Here is a 21,596-nt window from a genome sequence, read left to right as displayed (position 1 = left end):
CAAGGAGAACCTATAAAGCAAAATCACCATATTCCAGAAACTCTCATTTTAAATTTAAAAAAGTTAGTTGCTTTAAATTGTTAATCTTGCATCCCTTTTTGTACTGGCCTGTGGGATCTTAGTTCTCCAACCAGAGATTGAAACTCAGTCTTCAGTTGTGAAAGTTTAAAGTCCTAACCACTGGACCACCAGGGAACTCCCTGTACTGTTCTTTTTAAAAATATGTTTATTTTCTGTTTTGTTTTGTTTATTTTTGGCTGCACTGGATCTTTGTTGCTGCAGCATGAACCTTCTCTAGCAGAGAGCGGGGGCTACTCTCTGGTGTGGCACACAGGCTTCTCATTGCAGGGGCTTCTCTTGTAGGTCGTGGGCTCTGGGGCACGAGGGCCTCAGGAGTTGCAGCATGCAGGCTCTAGGTGGGGGCTCAGTAGCTGTGATGCACGGGCATAATTGCTCCACGGCATGTGGGATCTTCCGGACCAGGGATCAAGCCGGTGTCCCCTGAACTACAAGGCAGGTTCTTAACCACAGTGGGACCAGCATGGAAGCCCTGTATTGCTGTTAGATTGAACTACGTAGAGATATGACCATCTAAGTGTGTTTTTGATCTTTTTGTATCTTCTGCCAGTTATCTGACATGTTCTTATTGTTTACTTTTATATATACTATTTCAACTCATGTAAGTAAGCTTTAATTTTTATTAAAATTTTTCTTACCGATTTTTGAATCTGAATTAGTGATTAGAATTAAAAAACAAATTAATATGTAATTTTTAACTTCTCTAGTATGGAAAATTTCAAATACACACAGAAATAAAGTAGCAAATATTTTTTCACTCTTAACATTAATAATTACTAGTTTAACATATTTAAAAATATTTTAAAACAATACTTGTAAACTCTGGCTGTAAGGGTATTTGAACAGTTTGGACATTCAGGGAGCAGTAATTGGAAAGCTTGGCTTACGATTTTTAGAAGTATTAGTCTAATTACCATTTTTGTCTTTAGTATTCATTGAGGCATCCGTTCATTCTCTTCTTTTTCTTTTTTTGGGGGCTGCACTTTGCTGTGCAGCTCCGAGTTCCTCAAACTCGTGCCTCCTGCAGTGGAAGCTCGGAGTCCCAACCACTGGACCTCCAGGAAGTCCCATCTGTTCATACTTTCCTGCCTCTACCTTTTCAATCAAATTAGGTTGTTGATTAAATAAATTTGGCAAAAATGGTATCTATATTAGATCTTTAATTCTTCTTTTAGAATTAGTGAAATGGTATTCTAAAAGTGAAATTACTCTTGACTAAAAAGGCAACAGAAATAAAATTTGGAATTTATAATGCTAATATATATAAATCTATTTTTATATATAGTTTCTTGCAGAATTAGGAACCCATTGCATTAATTTAAGCATAATTATAAATTGTATTTTATCTGCCTATAAAAGTAAAGTATTTAAGTCATAAAAAAATTTGAAAATAACAGGTGAATGCAGAGAAAGGCAGCTTAATTATTTTTGATCCACTGTCATCCAGAGATTATCCCTGTCAATAATTTAATGTATGTTTTAAAAGTTTTTTTTCCTCCATATCTGGATGATTGTGTATATTTTTTAAATGTCTTTATATTTTTCTGTGATTTTAATAGCTATGTAGTTATTCATCATATAGATATAGTATTACTTACTAAATCAGTGAGACCTGTTGAACTTCATATCAGGTTTCCCGTGGTACAAACACTGCTCAGAACATACTGTTTGCTCTAGTTTTGTGCTTGTCCATTGTTTTCTTTTGATCAATTCCTAGACATGAAATCACTGAGACAGTGGATGCCAGATTGTTTGTTCACTAGGAGGGTTGTATTTATTCTATACGCAGATAGAAAATAGCACTTCACCATAATTTGCATTAAAAATAGCACTTCACCATAATTTGCAGTAAGTTTGCAGTTTTTGTTATTGATACAGAAAGATCATCCCACCAACAGATCAGAACACTGAGAAATCTCTGCAAGATACACAGCAGACAGGAATAGATTTATATCAGCATAAAAGCTAAGCTAAGGTAAGGTACTCTCAACAAGTTTGAGTTGAAAAAGAAGACCTCCAAAAAGTTGAATGTTCGAACTAGACCCTAGCATCTATTCAGGTTAGGGACAGCACAGGCTGGCCGCAGTTACCTTAGTCATTACGGGCGAGAAACCAGCCACATTAGGCAGGAGGTGTTCTCTCCTGGCTGGAAGTTTCCACACAGTCTCAGCTGCTCTGAAATTACCTGGGTCCTGGCTGCTTTATCAGAACCTATACTTCATACTGAGACATCAGAGACCCTGACTTGGCCTGAAGAAACACATCTCAACTTCGGATACCACTTTATATCTTTCCTTGCATCTGAAAATATGGACACCAAGAATCATCAGGCACCTGAGGAACTCTGACAGCACCAAAGAAAGACATGCATAGAACAGGAGCGTTAACCTTGCTCTCCTGCAGGTGTGAAGAATGCTGCCACTCAGATGGCAGCAGATGCAGCAAAGACAAGGCTGAACCCAGAAGTTCATAAGGAATCCAGGAAAGTGAAAATTATCCTCACATCAGGTGTTGCACTCGTTACAAAGAAAAATCATTTAAGATAAAGAAATGATCAGTTCATAGAAATCAAAATATTAGGTAAGATATTCAATAGATAGGCTGAAATTCAAGCCTATTTTACCTAATTCAAGAAATTGACCAACTCCTAGTGAGGGATACTTAGAAACATGTCACAAGTTCTAGGGACATTTCAAAATCTAGTAACAAACAAAATTCTAAAAGCAGCTTGAAGAGGAAGATGGGTTACCCTCAAAGGAGCAAGGATGAGATTGGCATCTGGTATGTGTGATTCTGGAAGATAAGATAAAGACAATGAAAATACCTTTTGCAATAAAGGTACTGAAGGCAAAGGGAATTTGAGCCTGCCTTGCATACCTAGGCAAGTCAAGGATGAGAACAAAATAACAGTATTTTGAGGCTTGCAGGAATTTGTAGTTTGCATTTGTGAACCCTGTCTGACTACCAGAGAATATATCTAGAAAGAGCAAATATGCACGAGAAAAAAATAAATGTTTCAAAAAGCAACAAAAATCCTCTTTGTTTACTACTAAATAAGGGAATGTTTTTTTAAAATTATTTTTAAGATAGTAGCAACCTGTAGGCAAGTCAGGAAGCAACAGTTAGAACTGGGCATGGAACAACAGACTGGTTCCCAATAGGAGTACGTCAAGGCTGTATATTATCACCCTGCTTATTTAACTTATATGCGGAGCACATTATGAGAAATGCTGGGCTGGAAGAAGCTCAAGCTGGAATCAGGATTGCCAGGAGAAATACCAATAACCTCAGATATGAAGATGACAGCTCTCTGATCGGAGAAGGCAATGGCAACCCACTCTATTACTCTTGCCTGGAAAATCCCATGGACGGAGGAGCCTGGTAGGCTGCAGTCCATGGGGTCACGAAGAGTCGGACATGACTGAGCGACTTCACTTTCACTTTTCACTTTCATTCATTGGAGAAGGAAATGGCAACCCACTCCACTGTTCTTGCCTGGAGAATTCCAGGGACGGTGGAGCCTGGTGGGCTGCCATCTATGGGGTCACACAGAGTCAGACATGACTGAAGTGACTTAGCAGCAGCAGAAACCTTATGGCAGAAAGTGAAGAAGAACTAAAGAGCCTTTTAATAAAAGTGAAAGAGGAAAGTGAAAAGGTTGGCTTAAAGCTCAGCATTCAGAAAACGAAGATCATGGCATCCAATCCCATCACTTCATGGCAAATAGATGGGGAAACTGGAAACAGTGGCTGACTTTGTTTTTTTTTTGGGCTCCAAAATCACTGCAGATGGTGATTGCAGCCATGAAATTAAAAGATGCTTACTCCTTGGAAGGGAAGTTATGACCAAACTAGACAGCATATTAAAAAGCAGAGACATTACTTTGCCAACAAAGGACCGTCTAGTCAAGGATATAGTTTTTCCAGTAGTCATGTATGGATGTGAAAGTTGGACTGTGAAGAAAGCTGAGTGCCAAAGAATTGATGCTTTTGAACTGTGGTGTTGGAGAAGACTCTTGAGAGTCCCTTGGACTGCAAGGAGATCCAACCAGTCCATTCTGAAGGAGATCAGTCCTGGGTGTTCATTGGAAGGACTGATGTTGAAGCTGAAACTCTAATACTTTGGCCACCTGATGCAAAGAGCTGACTCATTTGAAAAGACCCTGATGCTGGGAAAGATTGAGGGCAGGAGGAGAAGGGGACGACAGAAGATGAGATGATTGGATGGCATCACTGACTAAATGGACATGAGTTTGGGTAAACTCTGGGAGTTGGTGATGGAAAGGGAGTCCTGGCGTGCTGTGGTTCATGGGGTCACAGAGTCGGATATGACTGAGTGACTGAACTGAACTGAGCAAGATTAATAACAATTTGGAACAAAAGACTAAATTTCTGATAGTGTGGTGAAAGTGGTGAGGAAAGGGTAACTAAGGTGCTAAGATGTTTGTTTAAAGAATTATTTTCCTTCCTTTACTAGGAATTTTTTTGTTGTTATTTAATTTTTTTTTGGTTAGTTTTCGTCTTGCTTTGGTTTTAATTGTATACTCTAGTAGAAAATTGTAAGCTTAAAAAGTAGGTTATTTATTTATTTGTATTTTTTTGACTCTGCCATACGGCTTGCAGGAAGTTCCCCAAACCAGGGAGTAATCGAGGCATCTTATTACCACATTTATGTACCAAAAGTTGATGATTAAAATTCCCTTAAAAAAAGTGAGAAAATCCATGCAAAGAAGGAAGGGTCATGTTTCTTCAGAATTAAAGGATATAGGAACCACTCTGAATAGGGCTGCTTGCTAACTAGATTTGAGTCCCGCTTGTTGTTTGGAAGAGGGGAGGAGCGTCTCGTGTACTTCCACTGGAGGCGACCAGGATGAAAGTGCTTGTTCTGAACTGTGATTAAAGAGAGCATCATGCATCTCCCTCGTCAGAAGCAACTGCACGTTACAGAAGAATGCCACTAGTGAGTGTGGGAAGGAGGGATGGCTGAACTGCTCTGAGTCTTCCAGTTGCCCTTTTCTGCTCTCAGTTGCTAAGTGTATTTTGGTTTTGTTGAGAATCATGGTAGTAGAAAATTTCATGCCTCTGAATCTAGGATAGAATCTTTTCTGTTTGTAGTCAGTGTTTTCCAGAGAAACAGCACCAATGTTTTGTGCACAGAGATTGGAGATCCAGGGACGAGCTGATATTAATACCTTCAACTGATCGGATGAGACTCACCTGTGTAACGGAAGGCAATCTGTCTGCTGATTTACGTGTTAGTTTTATGTAGAAAAATATCTTCACAGAAAACATTTAGAGTAATGTTTGACTAGGTATCTTAGTAGTGTGGCCCAGCCAACTTGACACATTAAAATTAATCATCACGCTGGTAAAGATGCTATATTTGCTTATAATTTTGGTAGTAATAATAGAATGTCTGTGAATTATAAAATGGTGCATATGACTGAATTCTTTCTTCAGTGAGTTTTGGGGACCAGCCTCTGCCTTTGCTTTGAAGAAAACTGATCCTGTACACAGGATGAATCACAAGGACTTTTTCCTAAAGATCAAAAGAAGATAGGTAATTGTCTATTTGGAGAAAAATGTAATGCTCGAAAAGATACCTGTATTCTAAAGAAGAAATGTAATCACCTTCGCAGCCATATATCCCCACAGAAGGCCAGTTGGATGTAGTGGCCCATTTTCAGGGAGTATGAAGAGGTCTTGAGTTCACTTTTAGGTTTGACTATTATTAGTAGTTACAAGTTACTGACTGATAGTATGTTATTAAGGCGTTTCTCTCCAGTAAGTTTTATACTGCAGTCTTTTAAAATTAACCAATCTTTATTTATTTTAGGTTTTATAGATTGGTTCCTTACTATGAACAGTATTGAATTTAGCTCCCGCTTCTCTGCTTTATCTCCATTTAATATAAGGTACTCTGTTCCAAGTCATACTCTTTTGTTTAGCGAACTTCTTGTACTTTACAGGTATTCTTCTTTCCTTCCCCTTTTCAGAGTGGTGTTAACTCTGTTGTCAGAGCAGATAATAGTTACATATTGCTCTTTTCCCTATGTTTGTTCTGCAGTAAAAGATGCTCACTTTTACTTATTATCAGCTCTGTGCTGAAAGCTTTCTAAGCATTCTTGATTATCTGAAACTGTCCTATACAGTGGTTCCTTGGTATCTGGGTGGATTGATTCTAGGACCCTTGACACCATACCAAAATCCACAGTTGCTCACGTTCATTGTATAAAATGGCCTAGTATTTGCACATAACCCACACACATCCTCCTGTATACTTGACATCGTCTCTAGATTATTCATAATACCTAATACAGAGTAAATACTGTGTAAATGGTTGTAAATACAATGTAGATGGTATGTAAATTGTTGCCTACATGTGGCGAATTCAAGCTTTGCTTTTTGGAACTTTGTTTTTCTGTCCACATTTGGTTGAATCAGGATGTGGAACCCATAGATATGATGGCCAACTGTTAACTTCTTCAGGAAGCAACTGTAAGAACGATATTCCTCAAGTCCTTATTTGTTCACAGTGTTATCTGTGTACTTTTACCTGGAGGATAGTATAGCATTCTTGGCTGACTGTGAAATCACCACCTCGCATTTGCTTTCCTGGGAACTTGGAAGGTCATCACCCTGGGTGTCTGGAGGCACACAGGGTCGCTGTCATGTTGTGATTTGCTTTTCCTTACATGTGATGCCATTCTTCTGCTTGGACGCCCAGGAGATGTTGTTTTCCTTAAAAGTTTGTTTGTTTTACTGGATGTCTTAGCGTCAGTAGTTCTGTGTCAGTTTTACCAGGGATGTGTTTGTACATTTCAGTCTTTCAGGATATTTTTCTTGAATTATTTTAGTGTTTTTTCTGTTCTGATTTTAGCTGTTGGGTGATTCTGTTATATAGAAGTTAGAATTTCTTATCTGTTCCCATCTGTCTTCTTTTTTTATTATCTATTTTCCTGAAATGGGCTTGAATTTGAGCAAACTGGAGATACTGGAGGACAGAGGAGTCTAATGTGCTGCAGTCTGTGGGATTGTGGAGTTGGACACGACTTAATGACTGAAAAACAACAATTTTCCTTAAATGCTCCTTGGTGTCAATTTCTTCCATGTTCCTCTAGTCTAGTGTTCATTTCTGAAAAGATTTCAAATTGCTGCTTGTTTCTTGACTGTGTCTGATTCTTCTTGCATCTTCTCTCGTGTGGCAGCCCCTCGTCTGGGCTCTTCTGTTTCTGATGTAAGTTCCTGTTTCATGGCCTTTGTGTGTGCATAGTATTAGGTGATAGTTTCCATCTACCTTGTGGATATGTTCTTGGGTTTGCTTCCATTGCCCGTTGTTGCCACCATGGTCCTCTCCTGAGACTCTTGTACATGGGAAGGGGTGACATTATACCAGGAGAGCTGTCTGTGCTGCAGAGCTCTTCAGTATTCCCATGCACACTTAATACACTTCTGTGTGGTCTCCTCTGTATTACCTGTTGAGGTCTGCCTAGCACCTGAACCTCATCTTTCCTTTATCCCCGGGCCTCATCCTGTTCAGGATGTTAGTCTCAGCTTATGGCCTCAGTGCATGATTCTGCCTTTCCTGGAAGGCCTTTTGGCTGGGTGTGTGCAAAGCCTTAAGGGCTGGGCAGACACAGTGTCTTCTGGTCTCATGGTCTCAACAATCCTGTATGTAATTTGTGAATCCTTTTACAGTCCGACTGGAGAAGTTTTCCTTATGAGATGTTCCCCAAATGGTGTTCCCTCTCTTAGGTAAAGGATTGTGTCAACTGATTATAGGCCTTATTAAGGCAGCTTTAATGGTTTGCTATATAACCTGTTTTCTCTGCTTACAAACCCACTAAGTTTACCAAGCTGTTCTACTTCAAATATATATAATTGTAATTTTAAATATTACATCCTATAATAAATTGCTTGTTTTTTTTTTTAAGGTACATTTGTATTTATGCCATTTATTCCCACTTTTATGGTTTACCAGATGAGAGCTTTATGCCTATAAAAGTGTAGCAGAAAAGCAATTCTTTTCTGCTCTCTAAATTTTTTCATTTTTGGCATATATCCATGTGCCATCATGGCTTTGGCCTTCAGCTTTCATTCAAGCTGAGTCTTGCCCCTTGTCTTTGGATTGCTCCATGAAATGAAGGTTTTTTCCCCCTCACATCAAGAGCCAGGTGTATTATTTGTAAACATTGTATGTAGGTTTTTCAATTGTTTGTAACTGATGTATGTCACTTGAATAATGTTTAATATTACATTATTTGCTACAGATTTAAGGGTTGAAGGTTATGTGCTTTCTAGAGAAGTAGTGATGGTATAGATGCATGAATATAAGCCAGCCTGGGCTTAGTTTAAGAAAAAGTGAAATGTGTAGTTTATTCTTATTGTTTAAGCCAATGGGAATAAAGTTATGTGGGCATAAGAATGGTTGAAATTGAATAGTTACACATTTCCCTTTGACAAGAAATGGATTTCTGTTTCATAAAGCCATATGCACATGCAGTATTTCATGTAGTCAGCCCTTGTCTTTCTTTGATTAATTTGGATAACTATAAGTTGATTGCATTAAAAGAAATTCAGCTGAAAAACTGATGCTTAATTTTAGGGCTTAGTTGCTACGGGCTAGGCCTGTGTTTTTCTGCCTCCACACTTAAGGTGCACAGGGAGCTCCTGTTGCTTGAAATGGGCCCCCTGTGAGCCACCACTGCAAGGCTATGGGACTGCGAGATGGCTGGCTGGAGCCACCTGAACCCTGGGTGTGGCAGCGTTAGCCTGCACAGGACCGGATCATTTCTGATGAGAGCATGCTAGGTAGCAGTAGTTGTGTTGGTAGGAGTGCATACTTTGAGAAGATACCTTACGTGTGTATATGTGTGAATACAGAAAACATCGGAGCAGTGTGGGACCAAGCAAACCTGTTTCCCAGCCTCGGCGGAACATCGTAGGCTGCAGGATTCAGCATGGGTGGAAGGAAGGGAATGGCCCTGTCACCCAGTGGAAAGGAACCGTTCTGGACCAGGTGCCTGTAAACCCTTCTTTGTATCTTATAAAATACGATGGATTTGACTGTGTTTATGGACTAGAACTTAATAAAGATGAAAGAGTTTCTGCGCTTGAAGTCCTCCCTGATAGAGTTGGTAAGTTCTCTTTACTATTTGTGTGTTATATGCTTTAAAAAGGATTTCTGAAATGGATGCTTTTTGATTATTTGCATTACTGGTATTTTGTCTTTTTACTGGAGAATAAGTACTTCTGATACATATTTAAATCAGTCACCTAAGACCATGAAAACTGCTGAACAGATGTCCTGAAACCACAGTTCAGAGGAACTGTGAGGGATATAAAGATGTATAAAATTGTTCCCTAAGAAGTTGACAATCTAATAATTTCTAATATGATTATTTCCCACATTTTGCTCACAGTTTATCTGGACTCTGATGGGTAAGAGTATTTCTCATTAGCTCAAATATTCAGTATACTTATTTTATCATACAATAGTTAAGAAAAATTTCATGTGTTTATTTTAGAATCTTTTAGGTGAAGTGTATCTTTCATTGTGTATTATTACAAAAGTGATCATTGTACTTTCAGCCAGAATTTAAACAACCATTGCATGTGAATTTTATTATATTTTTAAGGGTTTGTTTTGCAAGGGTTGTGGGAAATGAATGGCTTTTTTTCTTTTTTTTTTAATGACAGTCTCAGTTTATTTTTTATATACACAGATGGTCATAGGAGCTATGAATGACTTTAAATGTCATATGAATCAGTTTTGCCTTGCATACCTTAGGCATAATGACTGGTTTTATTTTTAAGAATAAAGTAAAATAGGTTTTATTTTTAAGAGCAATAGAATACTCTCAAATGAATGTTCCTTTCTTCAGAGTATTTGCATTTTTACAGTGATGCTGCCATTGCCTGAATCTGGTTTATGTTTTTGTAATTGTCCTTTAAAAGCCTGTATTTTTACAAATATAGCTTCAGCAGTTCTGTACCTGGAGGATAGAATTTTGGAATCAGATTGTCAAGGGAAGAAGCTTACCCAGTCCCCTGTCCCTCTGTTTTTACCCTTGTGTTCCTGGGACAATGCTTCCCCATCAGGTTAAGTTTAGCAGAGCAGCAAGTTACTTTTTAATCTTCACTTTAGATAGCAGATGTTGTCTTTACTCATCCTATATAAATATAGTTCTGTTTTCACAGAAGTCTGTCTTTAAATTTGTGTTTTTAACTACAGGCAACTAATTGTGTAATAGTAAATCTTTGGCATTTTAAATTTTCTCTCTTTTAAGTGTGACTGAACAAATTGTTCCTTGTGAGGCATGTCCTCTTTCCTCTTGATCTTGAGAGCAGTCCATTTCCCACATCAGAAACTAACAGGGAAGAGTCTTCCCTTCAGGGCTTAAAAAGTACCCTCACTTTTATATCAATTATTTGTGCTCATTAATTATCATAATTCTTTTTCTGACCCCTTCAAGGGCAAGACCGCTAGCTTATTTGAGATTTTACTGCATTCTTCCACATGACCTATGTTAGTTCTTTTGTGATCATAGAGCAAAAAAACTTAGCTTGATTTATTAAAAAACAGTGATTTTACCAACCAAGATATCCAGAAATATATGAGTGTCTCTGGTGATGAGATTTAAGGGTTTATTAATGTTCTTCTTTCTAGTTCAATTTTCAAAAGGAAATCCAAAGGCCTGTTTGCAAAGCAGCAGTATGTTATATGCCTAATATAATTATCAGTTAATTATAGTATTCCCTGTGATACTTTATTCTGAAAAGTTATTTGGACTTCATTTATATTCCATGTAGAAAGAAAATGGTTTTTCCTAATTTGCTTTAGGCAGTACATTTAAGTTAGTTTTGTTTTCCATAACCTTAAGCTAAAAGTGAGAGAAAGTGACATCACAGAGTACTGATTCCCAAAGTGTGGTCTAGGACTGTTGACGTTCCCTGAAGCATATTCATGTGCCTTATGAGATCAAAATTCATAATAATCTTAAGGTATAATTTGCCTTTATCACTCTCATCCTTTCACAGTTATATACTGAGGTTTCCAAAGATCTGCATAGCTCAGTGAATATAGTTTTGATATGAACAGTGCATGATGTTACCAAATCATGTATTGGTGAAAGATCCATTCAAAGACCAGCAGGTTTTTTTTGTTGTTATGGTAAAAAAACACAAAACATTAAATTTTTTTTCCTTCCCCACCCCCCCCCCCGCCCCAAAACATTAAATTTACTGCCATAACTGTTTTCAAGTATACAGTTCAGAGATGTTAAGTATATTCACATTGTTATGGAATAGATTTCCACATTTTTTTATTTTGCAATTCTTTCCTCATTAAACAACTCATTTTCCCCCTCCCACCAGCCCCTGTACCCACCATCCTGTTCCTGTGAATATGATAACTTTAGGTACATCATAAGTAGAGTTATGTTGTATTGCCTTTTTGTGACTAGATTCTTGCCCTTAGCATAGCGTCCTCAAGGTTCATTCATGTTGTAGCATGTGACAGGATTTCCTTCCTTTCTGCTGCTGCTGCTAAGTCGCTTCAGTCGTGTCCGACTCTGTGACCCCACAGGCGGCAGCCCACCAGGCTCTGCCATCCCTGGGATTCTCCAGGCAAAGGCTGAGTGATATACCATTGTATGTGTATGCCACATTTTTTCCCCATTCATCCTTGATTGGACTCTTGGTGGGTTTCTTCTTCCAGGGCTATTGTGAATAGTGCTGCTATGACATAGATGTACAAATATGTCTTCAAGCACTGCTTTCAGTTCTTTTGGGCATTTACCCTGAAGTGGAATCATACAGCAGTTTTGTTTTGAGGTGCCTGTATACATACTGTTTTTCCATAGTGTCCATTAACATTTTACAGTCCCACCAACAGTGCATAAGGATTTCAATTTCTCATCTTCCCCAATATTTGTTATTTTCTGTTGGTTTTGCTTTTTGACCATTCATATGTCATGTTTGCAGAAATACCTGTTCCTTTGCCCACATTTTTTGATTGGATTATTTCAGTTTGTTTTGTTTGTTGCAGAGTTATAGGAATTCTTTATGTATTCTGCAGACGAATTTTAATTTAATAGTTTGACAGAAGGTTATTGATAATGATTTCAGATTCTACAGTGCAATTAGCCTTTAAGGAAAATCAAGACTTGCTGAGTTTTGATGTGATATCAGAGAAGAATATCTAGAATTATTTGAAAAGACGAATAAAATACTTTTTCAACAGCATATCTTTGTGATTTTAATCGTCAACTAAAAGTACATGCAAAAAAGATTGAATATTGAAACAGATATGAGTCTAGCTGCCTGTTTCTAAAGCTAGATATATATAAAAATTTTGTTAGAAAAGTTATTTTTCCTTAAAAATGTATTTCTGTGAGTATCTTAAAATATCTTTAGATACATCATTTATAATTTTTAAAATAGTTGATACTGATATTTATCATCCATATAAACAAATACTTAAAAATTTTAGGAGTCCTGAGATCAGAAAGTTTGATACCTTCTGGTTTGGAGAAACTGGTGAGATTTTGCTTTAGTGTTGTGCAGCAGAGAATCTGTTATTTTTTGGGAATTATTGCACATGTAAACAAAACTACCATTTGTATTTAGAGTGTCTTTCTGATAAAATTGAATAGCAGTATCTTTAAACAAAAATAGAAGCTCTCATGAATGAGGTAGGAGTGCCTTTTTTTCCTTAAAGAATTATCTGAAATATGAAGAATGGAAAAATCTTAACATCAATAGATTCCTCCATAATTATCTCAGTATTAGAAAAGAAGCTTGTCATTTTTCACCTGTGTTTCTAACGACAATCTAGAACAACCTGCTTTCCCTCTGAAATAATTAATTCACACAGCAGTGTTGAACCCATATGATCACAGTATTGAAAATAAGATGGGAAAGGCCTCTGCTGTCATCACTGTGCAGTCTAAAAACAAATAAACAAACATGTAAAACAAGATGATTATAGATAGTGGTGAATGTCCTTAAGAAATAAAACTCAGGTGACCGAGCGGTGGGGCGCTTTTCATTACATGGTGCTAGAGAGCCTCAGGGAGGACACCTGCTCAGGAAGAGCCAGCCCCTGAGGATGTGGGGGCCATGGTCAGCCCAAGGGCATCCCAGAAAAAGATGCCCATGCTGCTGAGGTGTAAGCAGTAGGAGGGAGGTGACAGAACAGGAGGGCAGAGGACCAGCAGGGAATGATGGCTGAGGGGCTTTGGCTCTGGAGAAACAGTTTGTTATTCAGATTATGAAAGGAAAATGCTGGAGTATTTTAAGCAAATGATCAACATAATCTGGTGTAACTGCCACGAATACCACTCTGATTACTGTAAAAAAATAGATTGTAGGGGCAAGAGTAAAAACCTATGCCTTGAAGGTTAATATCTTGATTTTAATAAATGACCATTTTGTAAATGTAAGGGGAAGGTGAGTGAAAGTTATATAGGGACAATACTAATTTTGGAACTTTTCTGTAAGTCTATAATTAATAATTTAAAAAATTTATTGTAACCAAAATACTTTATACCTTGAATAAACAGCTAAAATTTTAATTAAGTACAGTGCCAAGAGCAGATGAATTCAAAGAAAAACAGATTCTCTCAGTAACATGATTTTGGGGCATAGTAATTCCATGGAATCCATCCTGGGCTGGGTCAGTAATGTGAATTTGGTGGTTGTCCTTCGTACAGCCCTCCGCATGATTCTGAAGCCTGATAGTGTATTTCAGAATCATTTCTTTGAGTAAGTTCAGTCTTCACAGTGCATATTTTGTAAATCATCGTTTGCTTTTTTCGTCCCTAGCAACATCTCGAATCAGTGATGCGCACCTAGCTGACACAATGATTGGCAAAGCAGTGGAGCACATGTTTGAGACAGAGGATGGCTCTAAAGACGAGTGGAGGGGAATGGTCTTAGCACGCGCCCCTATCATGAACACATGGTTTTACATCACCTATGAGAAAGATCCTGTCTTATACATGTACCAGCTGTTAGATGATTATAAAGAAGGCGACCTTCGTATTATGCCCGATTCTAGTAAGTATAAATCGACAGCTTTTACTTTTGATACTTCAAAAGGAATTTGAATTTCAAAACAAGGTCTTTGATTAATTCTTATGGGGATACATTTGAAATATTTAATTATTAGGGATAAGTGATTGTTTTAGTTAGGTTGTAAAATTATTCACCCTCTTGTCAAGAATATTTTCCTTTCCCTGTTCTGAACTTTGGGTTTTTATATGAATAGAATATATAATTTGGGGTCCTTTAACTGGCTTCTTTAACTCAGCTTAGTGTTTTCAAGGCTCATCCATGTTGTCGTGTGTGTCCATACTTCATTTCTTTTAACGCCCAAATACAACTCCATTGAGTAGATACACTATATTTTGTTTATTCGTTCGTCTCTGAACTTGCCTTTTTGAATCTAGCCATCCTGGTGGTAGTAAAATGATACCTCATTGTGATTTTGGTTTTCATATTTTTGATGACTATAAGTTGTCAAGTATCTTTTCTTGTGTTACTGGCCTTTGGTGTGTCTTGTTTGGAGAAATCTATTCATGGTCTTGGCCTGCAGTCTCAGTTCTGCTGTCTTTTTGTTACTGAGTTAGAGGCAGTAGTCTAGGTACAATTCTCTTGTTAGATGCATGACTTGCAGATACTTTTCTCAGAGTTGTCTTTTTACTTTCTTGATAGCCTTCTTTGAAGTACAAAAGTTTTTAATTTTATGACATCCAAGTTGTCTGTTTTTCCTTCTGTTGCCCATGCTTTTTTAGTCATATCTAATAATCCCTTGCTAAGTCTAAGGTTATAAAGATTTACCTCATGTCTTCTAGAAGCCTTGAATATGTTGGGCTTTAACTCTTACTTGGATCTTTGATACCTTTTGAGTTAATTTTTGTTTATGATGTGATGTCAGGTCCAACTTCATTCTTTAAGTTTTAAAATCAAGAAGTGTGAATCTTCCTTCTTTTCTTTCAGAATTGTTTTGGCTGTTCTTTACAATTTCATATAAATTTTAGAATCAGCTTGTTGGTTTCTGCAAAGAAGTCAGCTGAGATTGTGTTAGATATTATGTTGAATCTCTCGGTCAGTTTGGCATGAGAGTATTGCCATCTTAACAATGTTAAGCTATTGACCCATGAGCGTGGGATGTTTTTTCATTCATTGAGATTTTTTTTTTCTGTGAATAATGTTTTGTAGTTTTCTAAGCTTTGCACTTTTAAAATGTATTCCTAAGTATTTCATTCTTTTTGATGCTGTTGTGACTAGAATTATTTTCTTAATTTCACTTTTAGGTAAGCCTTTTTTTTTTTTTTTAACTACTCAATAGCTTTTCCTTAAACATATGAAGTCTTGGCCTTAGACAAATGTGGCTGATAGACAATGGGTATATTAACAGTGTGATATCCTCTCCTTGTTTTTGTGTCTTTTTTTTTTTTTAAGCTCTCCCTTTGAACATGCTGCTCAGTGAACCCACTCATGGTCATCTGGCCCTGACTTCTGCCTTCTTAGAGGTTTTTTTTTTTTTTTTTTTCCTCCTAGTTTGTGTGTATTTGTTACAAGTGTATAATGGAAAGTGTTTATATAGGCAAAAATTTAGTGATGAGAGCATTCCTTAAAAGCTTTTCTCCAACCTATATGAAATTCTTAACGTTTTTGTAGAGAAAGGTCTAAAGCAGGTGCTGTGGACTTGATAATAGAAAGTATGGGGTCATTTGCACATTACCCATTGCCTGTACTGACCATGTCTTTATCCTCTCACTCCTTTCTTTCGAGTGGTATGCAAGTTTATTTGCTGTTAGAATCTCTGATGATGTTCTGGTACAAAGAGCTCCATGGCGGCCTTTGTTTGAGTCTCTTGCTTCATTCATGGTTACTATAAAACGTATGGCAGTCATGTATATGGGATTTCTTCATCCATATGAGGTGCCATGAAAGTGTGGTGTGGTATGATGCTGCTACTTGATGGAAGAGCGCTATTGAAGAAGCGTTCAGCTTGGATTTCCTCTTTACTCCTCCAGAACTGATAACATGCTCATGTGGGTTATTTGTATTATGTGAGATCAGAATTGCAGGTTCTGGATTATATCATTCAGTGAGAGAATTTATTATAATCAAAGAGCAAACTGCTGTTAATGTAAATACAAGATATGGTCCAGACCAAGATACATGTGGAAATTAAAAGGCACACTGCTACTAGTGTGTCAGGATGACTGGCATAAGCATGGACAACCAGGATACTTGGTCGTCCTACTTGCAGGCTCTCTGTTGCTCCATAGGAAAGGAGCAACAAAGTTACTCAGGACCAGTAAGGGGTTTCTTAAAATAAAAATCCAACTGCCTAGCGCCATCTCCTTGCCAGCCCCCTTTCCCCTTTGTACGTTGTTTCTTTGTTGTTGATAGTGATAATTTGCTCTCATTTTTATGTGTTTTCCTAGAATTTACAGAGTTCTTGTTAGGTCATAGGGTGAGCAATGTTTTCCAACACTCAGGATTTTCTTAGGGACTTTTTAAAAACGTTCAGGTGCCCCGTTCATCCTCTGAGATTCAGTTGCACTCACCTAGCACCTGTTTTTATAGCATGAGAAATCTCTTTTATTTTGAAACTGGGTTAGGAGGACCATGTGTAATGAAATGAAGTTGAGGCAAAAAAGCTTTAAGGAGTCCCAAGATAAGGCAGGGATTCTTAGGCATTTTAAGTGTGTAGTACATTCTCAGCAATCCCAGTAGGCATTGTCTGCTTTAAAATCATTTCAAAGTAAAGCAAGAATTCCACTGAAAGGAATTAGATTTATTATGTATTTTTGGCTGCATCAGGTCTTAGTTGTGGCGTGCGAGATCTTCCTTGTGAAATGTGCAGGCTTCTCTCTGGTTGTGGTGTGCAAGCTCCAGAGCCTGTGGTCTCTAGTTGCGGCACCCATGGGCTTTAGTTGGCCTGTGACTTGTGGGATCTTTGTTACCTGACCAGAGATCAAACCCGCATCCCCTGCATTGGAAGGTGGATTCTCAACCACTGGACCACCAGGGAAATCACCAGTGCAGACTTATTTTTAAGAAGTTATAAAACATAACAATTGTAAATCAGCCTCATGGCTCAGAGGTTAAAGTGTCTGCCTGCAATGTGGGAGACCTGGGTTTGATCCCTGGGTCAGGAAGATCCCCTGGAGAAGGAAATGGCAACCTACTCCAGTATTCTTGCCTGGAGAATCCTATGGACTGAGGAGCCTGGTGGGCTCCAGTCCACAGGGTCGCAAAGAGTCGGACACGACTGAGCGACTTCACTCACTCACATGTCAATAAAATTTTTTTTTGAAAAAGAAAGATGATATTATAGCTGACAACTGAACAACTTAGGGGTTGCGGCAGGGAACTGATCCCTCTGAGCAGTTGAAAATTTGCATATAACTTATGGGCAGCCCTTCATTTCTGTGATTCCTCTGTATCCATGAATTCAACCAACTTCAGATCTGTTTACTGTTGGGAAGAAATCCCGGTATAAGTGGACCCATACAGTTCAAACTCCTGTTGTTTAAGGGTGAACTGTATTTAGTTTTTTCTTGCCCTTTTCCTTCTTTTAGTCCTTATTACTTCATTAGGTAATTATAGCTATAATTAAATATGAGCCGAAGGAATTTCTGGTTATGATTTTTGAAATTGTTTACATATCTAGATTTTTGTAAATAAAGTTTTATTGGCACACAGTCACACCATTCATCTATGTGTCATCTGTGTCATCACAGATGTGTCATCACAAAGAGGTACAGCTGAGTAGTCGGTACAGAGACCATATGACTTCAAGCCTGCAATATTTATTGTTTGGCCATTGAAGAAAAAGTTTGCTGACTCTTGGTCTAGAAAATCAAGATGAATGCAGGATATCAAAAACATTTTTAAAAATTATTAAAATATGTGAGTTGGTATGTATCTAAAAACTGACTCAATTCTTTTTTTTTCTCCCCCCTTTAAATATAGATGATTCACCTCCAGCAGAAAGGGAACCGGGAGAAGTTGTGGACAGCCTGGTGGGCAAACAAGTGGAATATGCCAAAGAAGATGGCTCTAAAAGGACTGGCATGGTCATTCATCAAGTAGAAGCCAAACCATCTGTCTATTTCATCAAGTTTGATGATGATTTCCATATTTATGTCTACGATTTGGTGAAAACATCCTAGATGTCATCACAAACTTTACCAAATTTGTGGAACTATTAAATGTATAATTTGTAGACATAAAGACTTGATTGCTTTCCAGTTTAATGAAAGCTTAAATGTCCCTGCGAACCCACAATCTCTGCCAGCAGAACTGGTTTTGTTCTGAATCGTACAGATTTATGTGAACACAAAGCATTTTGTGTAAGGAACTCCTTCCTCTTAAAAGAAGTCTGTCTGTTTGGAAGGGAGTTACAGGCAAGTCCGGTAAAAATTAAGCTAGTATCATAGTCATTTAAAACCGTAATAGATCTTATCCACTTTCCCCTTCACTCTTAACACTTATTCTGCTGCCACAATGCAAGCATAGTTTGGTTGCATTTTTGTTACTGCCTTTTTTTTTTTTTAAGATATATATGTATGTATATCTCTACCTATCTATATCTGTGTGTATACATATATAATATATATATACACACACACACAGATCTGTGTACACACACACACACACACACACACTTCATTGGCAGTTCTTTGTGGATTGAGGTAGGAGTTAAATAATTTTCTCCAGTTTAACAGGAGTGCTTGACTTTATATCACTGCTGTGTATTTAAAAATTAAATCTAGGCACAGGAAGAACATGGGGACATTCAGCTTGTGTTGAAAGTCAGAATTTCAGAGCGCCATTTCAATCCAGAGTTTTTAAACTGTAAATTCAAACATGAATCACTTGTGGGTGTTTAATGACCCACATTAGAATTTACAAAACAATTAGGAATCTACGTAAAAGGCTGCCTTTAATTCTAAGCTTTGTACATTTTTTGTTTACATTTTTTTTAATCTTAAATACTTTTTTAAAGCAAAGCCCAGGTACTTGGTCCACATTGTGTAATACAGGTGTATTTTGGATGACGCATTTGGTCCACTATTTGTACAAATTAGTACTAGTCTGGGTTTTAGTACATGGATTTAAAAGGCAACAGTATATCAGTGGTTTATGTGTATTTGGTAGGTTCCTGGAAGAACATAGTACTTTTATATTAGAAATGTAAGAATGGCATTGTTGTCTTTTACCAAGTTCTCTCGGATCCCTTTGTTATTATTACTCTTACGACTGGTGTATGATTATGGTCAGAAGGCTTTTCCCCCTCAAAGAATATCTAGACAATTAACAGCTTAAATTCCTGACACCTTTTTTGGTGCTGTGTGTTCTTGCTCATGGTGTGCTAATAATGTGGATTGATTCCAGTTGGTGGGTCCTGCCACATCAGGGTTGGTCACCTGCACTGGTTTGTGGGTGTGACTGATAGCAGCCCTTAGCCTTTGAAACCTTCCCTGCAAGGCTGTTTGAACTAAAATATAACTGCAAAAGTGGTTCGTTAGCAGCAAAACATCAGCCTACCACTTTGTTTTGGATGATCCCTGGCAGTTTGAAAGCTGGCTGGGAGAAAGATGGTTTGTGAAACCAGTCTTGTAGAGGTTGAAAATCTTATCTTAAGATTTGCACAGAAAGCTTAAATACATAAGCTGGCAATCAAACACCAGGTCTGTGTGACCCCTCTTGTAGCTGTTCTTGATGTTAGTTTCAAGGCCATGCTGTATGTGGTTTGTATGATGCCCATTTTCACTCAGGAAGGCTTTGCCGTGTCGTGCTGGTGTACGGTAACCTCGTGCGCCATGTAAATCCAGCACCCTGGTTCTCTGCAGTGTGCCCTCACCCAGGGTGGTCAAGGGTGAGCTTCTCCATGCAGTGAGTACCTAGGTCGTAGGTGTTCCTTCTGTGGTTGAAACAAGTGTCACACTACAGATCTATCATCTGTTCTGCTGGTGGCTCTTGTAAGAGTTCCTGCATGTGAGTCTCAAGGCTGAGCCCAGCTCCCTGAGTCCAAGAGGACACGAATGGCCAAGAGAGTGAGTTGTCCATTGTGCACTGCATGAACAGGACACAGTGACTATAGGCTGAAAAACAAAGTCCTTTGGTGGTATCTTGAGGGTTGGATCAGTTGAAACAATTCTTGCATTACTTAATGACTTGCATTGTGGTTTTTCTGCAAGTACCTTTAGGAACTTTTAATATACCACATGATCTGCCACTCTCTAGATAAATGTGACATGTGATTTGTTATCATTATTATTTTAATCATTGTTCCATTTATTGCCTTTCGGGTTGAAGGAAGGGGAAGGGGTTTTATGTTGTTATTTCCCCCCCTTTTTTTTGTTCCATTCTTTTTCTTTTGGTGGCTTAAACCACACTTCCTGATGCCGTGACTAACTCTGCTTCCCAGCTGAGTATTTCAGGCTTCATTTAGGCTCATGTTTCAGATCTGCATGCATTGCTTGCATTTTCCTGGTATCGGAATGTTGGTTCCTTGTTCTAGGAATACAACATTAATTTCCAAAATTACCATGGGACTTGTGACAACACAAGACATGAATCTCTGTATAAAATGTATTGGCCTTTCTCATTGACCTGCTATAGTATTATTGTGTCGTGTGTGTGCGTGTGTGATGTCTGGCTGCCACGTAAAGCTTCAAAGGAAGACCTTAAAAGCAGACCATCCTTTTTTGCATGCTCTATTCTAAGTAGAATGTTCAATGTAACTAACTAAAATTGCATGTTAAATATATTTAGGTTTTTTGTTTTCTATCTTTGTTTTTATTTGTTTTCAGTTTCTGTATATTTGCTTAACTGTGCTGTTTTAGTGGTTGTAGGATATAAATGCACTGGTGAAGCAAATGTAGTGCCAACAGAAGGTGATTTTCCTGTTGTGTATGTCTTGCAGCATTTGAAGGGACTGTGCATTCTTAAAACAATCACAGTTGCTTCTAAACCAGATTTCATTTCTATTATTGTTTTACGTGCCAAACCCCGAAGTGCATTGGGCTTGAATCTCTGAACGCCGTGGACCCATTAGAAGACTGTTTTGATTGTCACAAATTGTAGTGCCTGAAAACATTATTAAGCTGATTGTCTTAAAAAAAGAAAGTTCTCCAAAGACAAAACAGGAATAATTATTATAACAGAAAACAATTATGGTTGAAATGTCTGTGGTTCCTTGGAAATGCTGCGCTTTTTGTATTTTCCATCATTAGTGCAGTTGAACGAATGTGTATAGTTCAGAGGTCTTCGTGTTCGCATTTTAAAATTAGGTAAATGACCTCATCTTTCAAGCTTGAATTCATTTTTAATTTTAATTTTATTTTATACAATGTGTAGACAGTTCCCTGTTCTCTGCATTTAGAAGTATAAACAATATAAAGCTGTTAATTCTGTAAGTAATTTTTATAATTATGATGTAACTCTATCCTATCCTTAAAACATTTAAAATAAACCCTTTATGTGCAA

The 21,596-nt window shown here is 37.8% G+C and overlaps 1 protein-coding gene across 2 annotated transcripts in view; it reads left to right on the top strand.

Moving 5' to 3' along the window:
- The window catches only part of SPIN1 (spindlin 1), an 80,570-nt gene extending 58,974 nt beyond the window's left edge, over positions 1-21,596 (top strand). For both annotated transcript variants that reach the window (XM_018052525.1, XM_018052527.1), the window contains 3 exons: positions 8,961-9,214; positions 13,905-14,138; positions 18,075-21,596. In XM_018052525.1, coding sequence (XP_017908014.1) covers positions 8,961-9,214; positions 13,905-14,138; positions 18,075-18,274 — 688 coding nt within the window. In that variant the 3' untranslated portion in view covers positions 18,275-21,596. The remainder of the gene's footprint in view (positions 1-8,960; positions 9,215-13,904; positions 14,139-18,074) is intronic.

The sequence above is a fragment of the Capra hircus genome, chromosome 8, assembly GCF_001704415.2.
Source record: "Capra hircus breed San Clemente chromosome 8, ASM170441v1, whole genome shotgun sequence".
Lineage (NCBI taxonomy): Eukaryota > Metazoa > Chordata > Mammalia > Artiodactyla > Bovidae > Capra > Capra hircus.
Note: the sequence above shows the minus strand (reverse complement) of the source record. Positions and strands in the feature narration are given on the sequence as shown.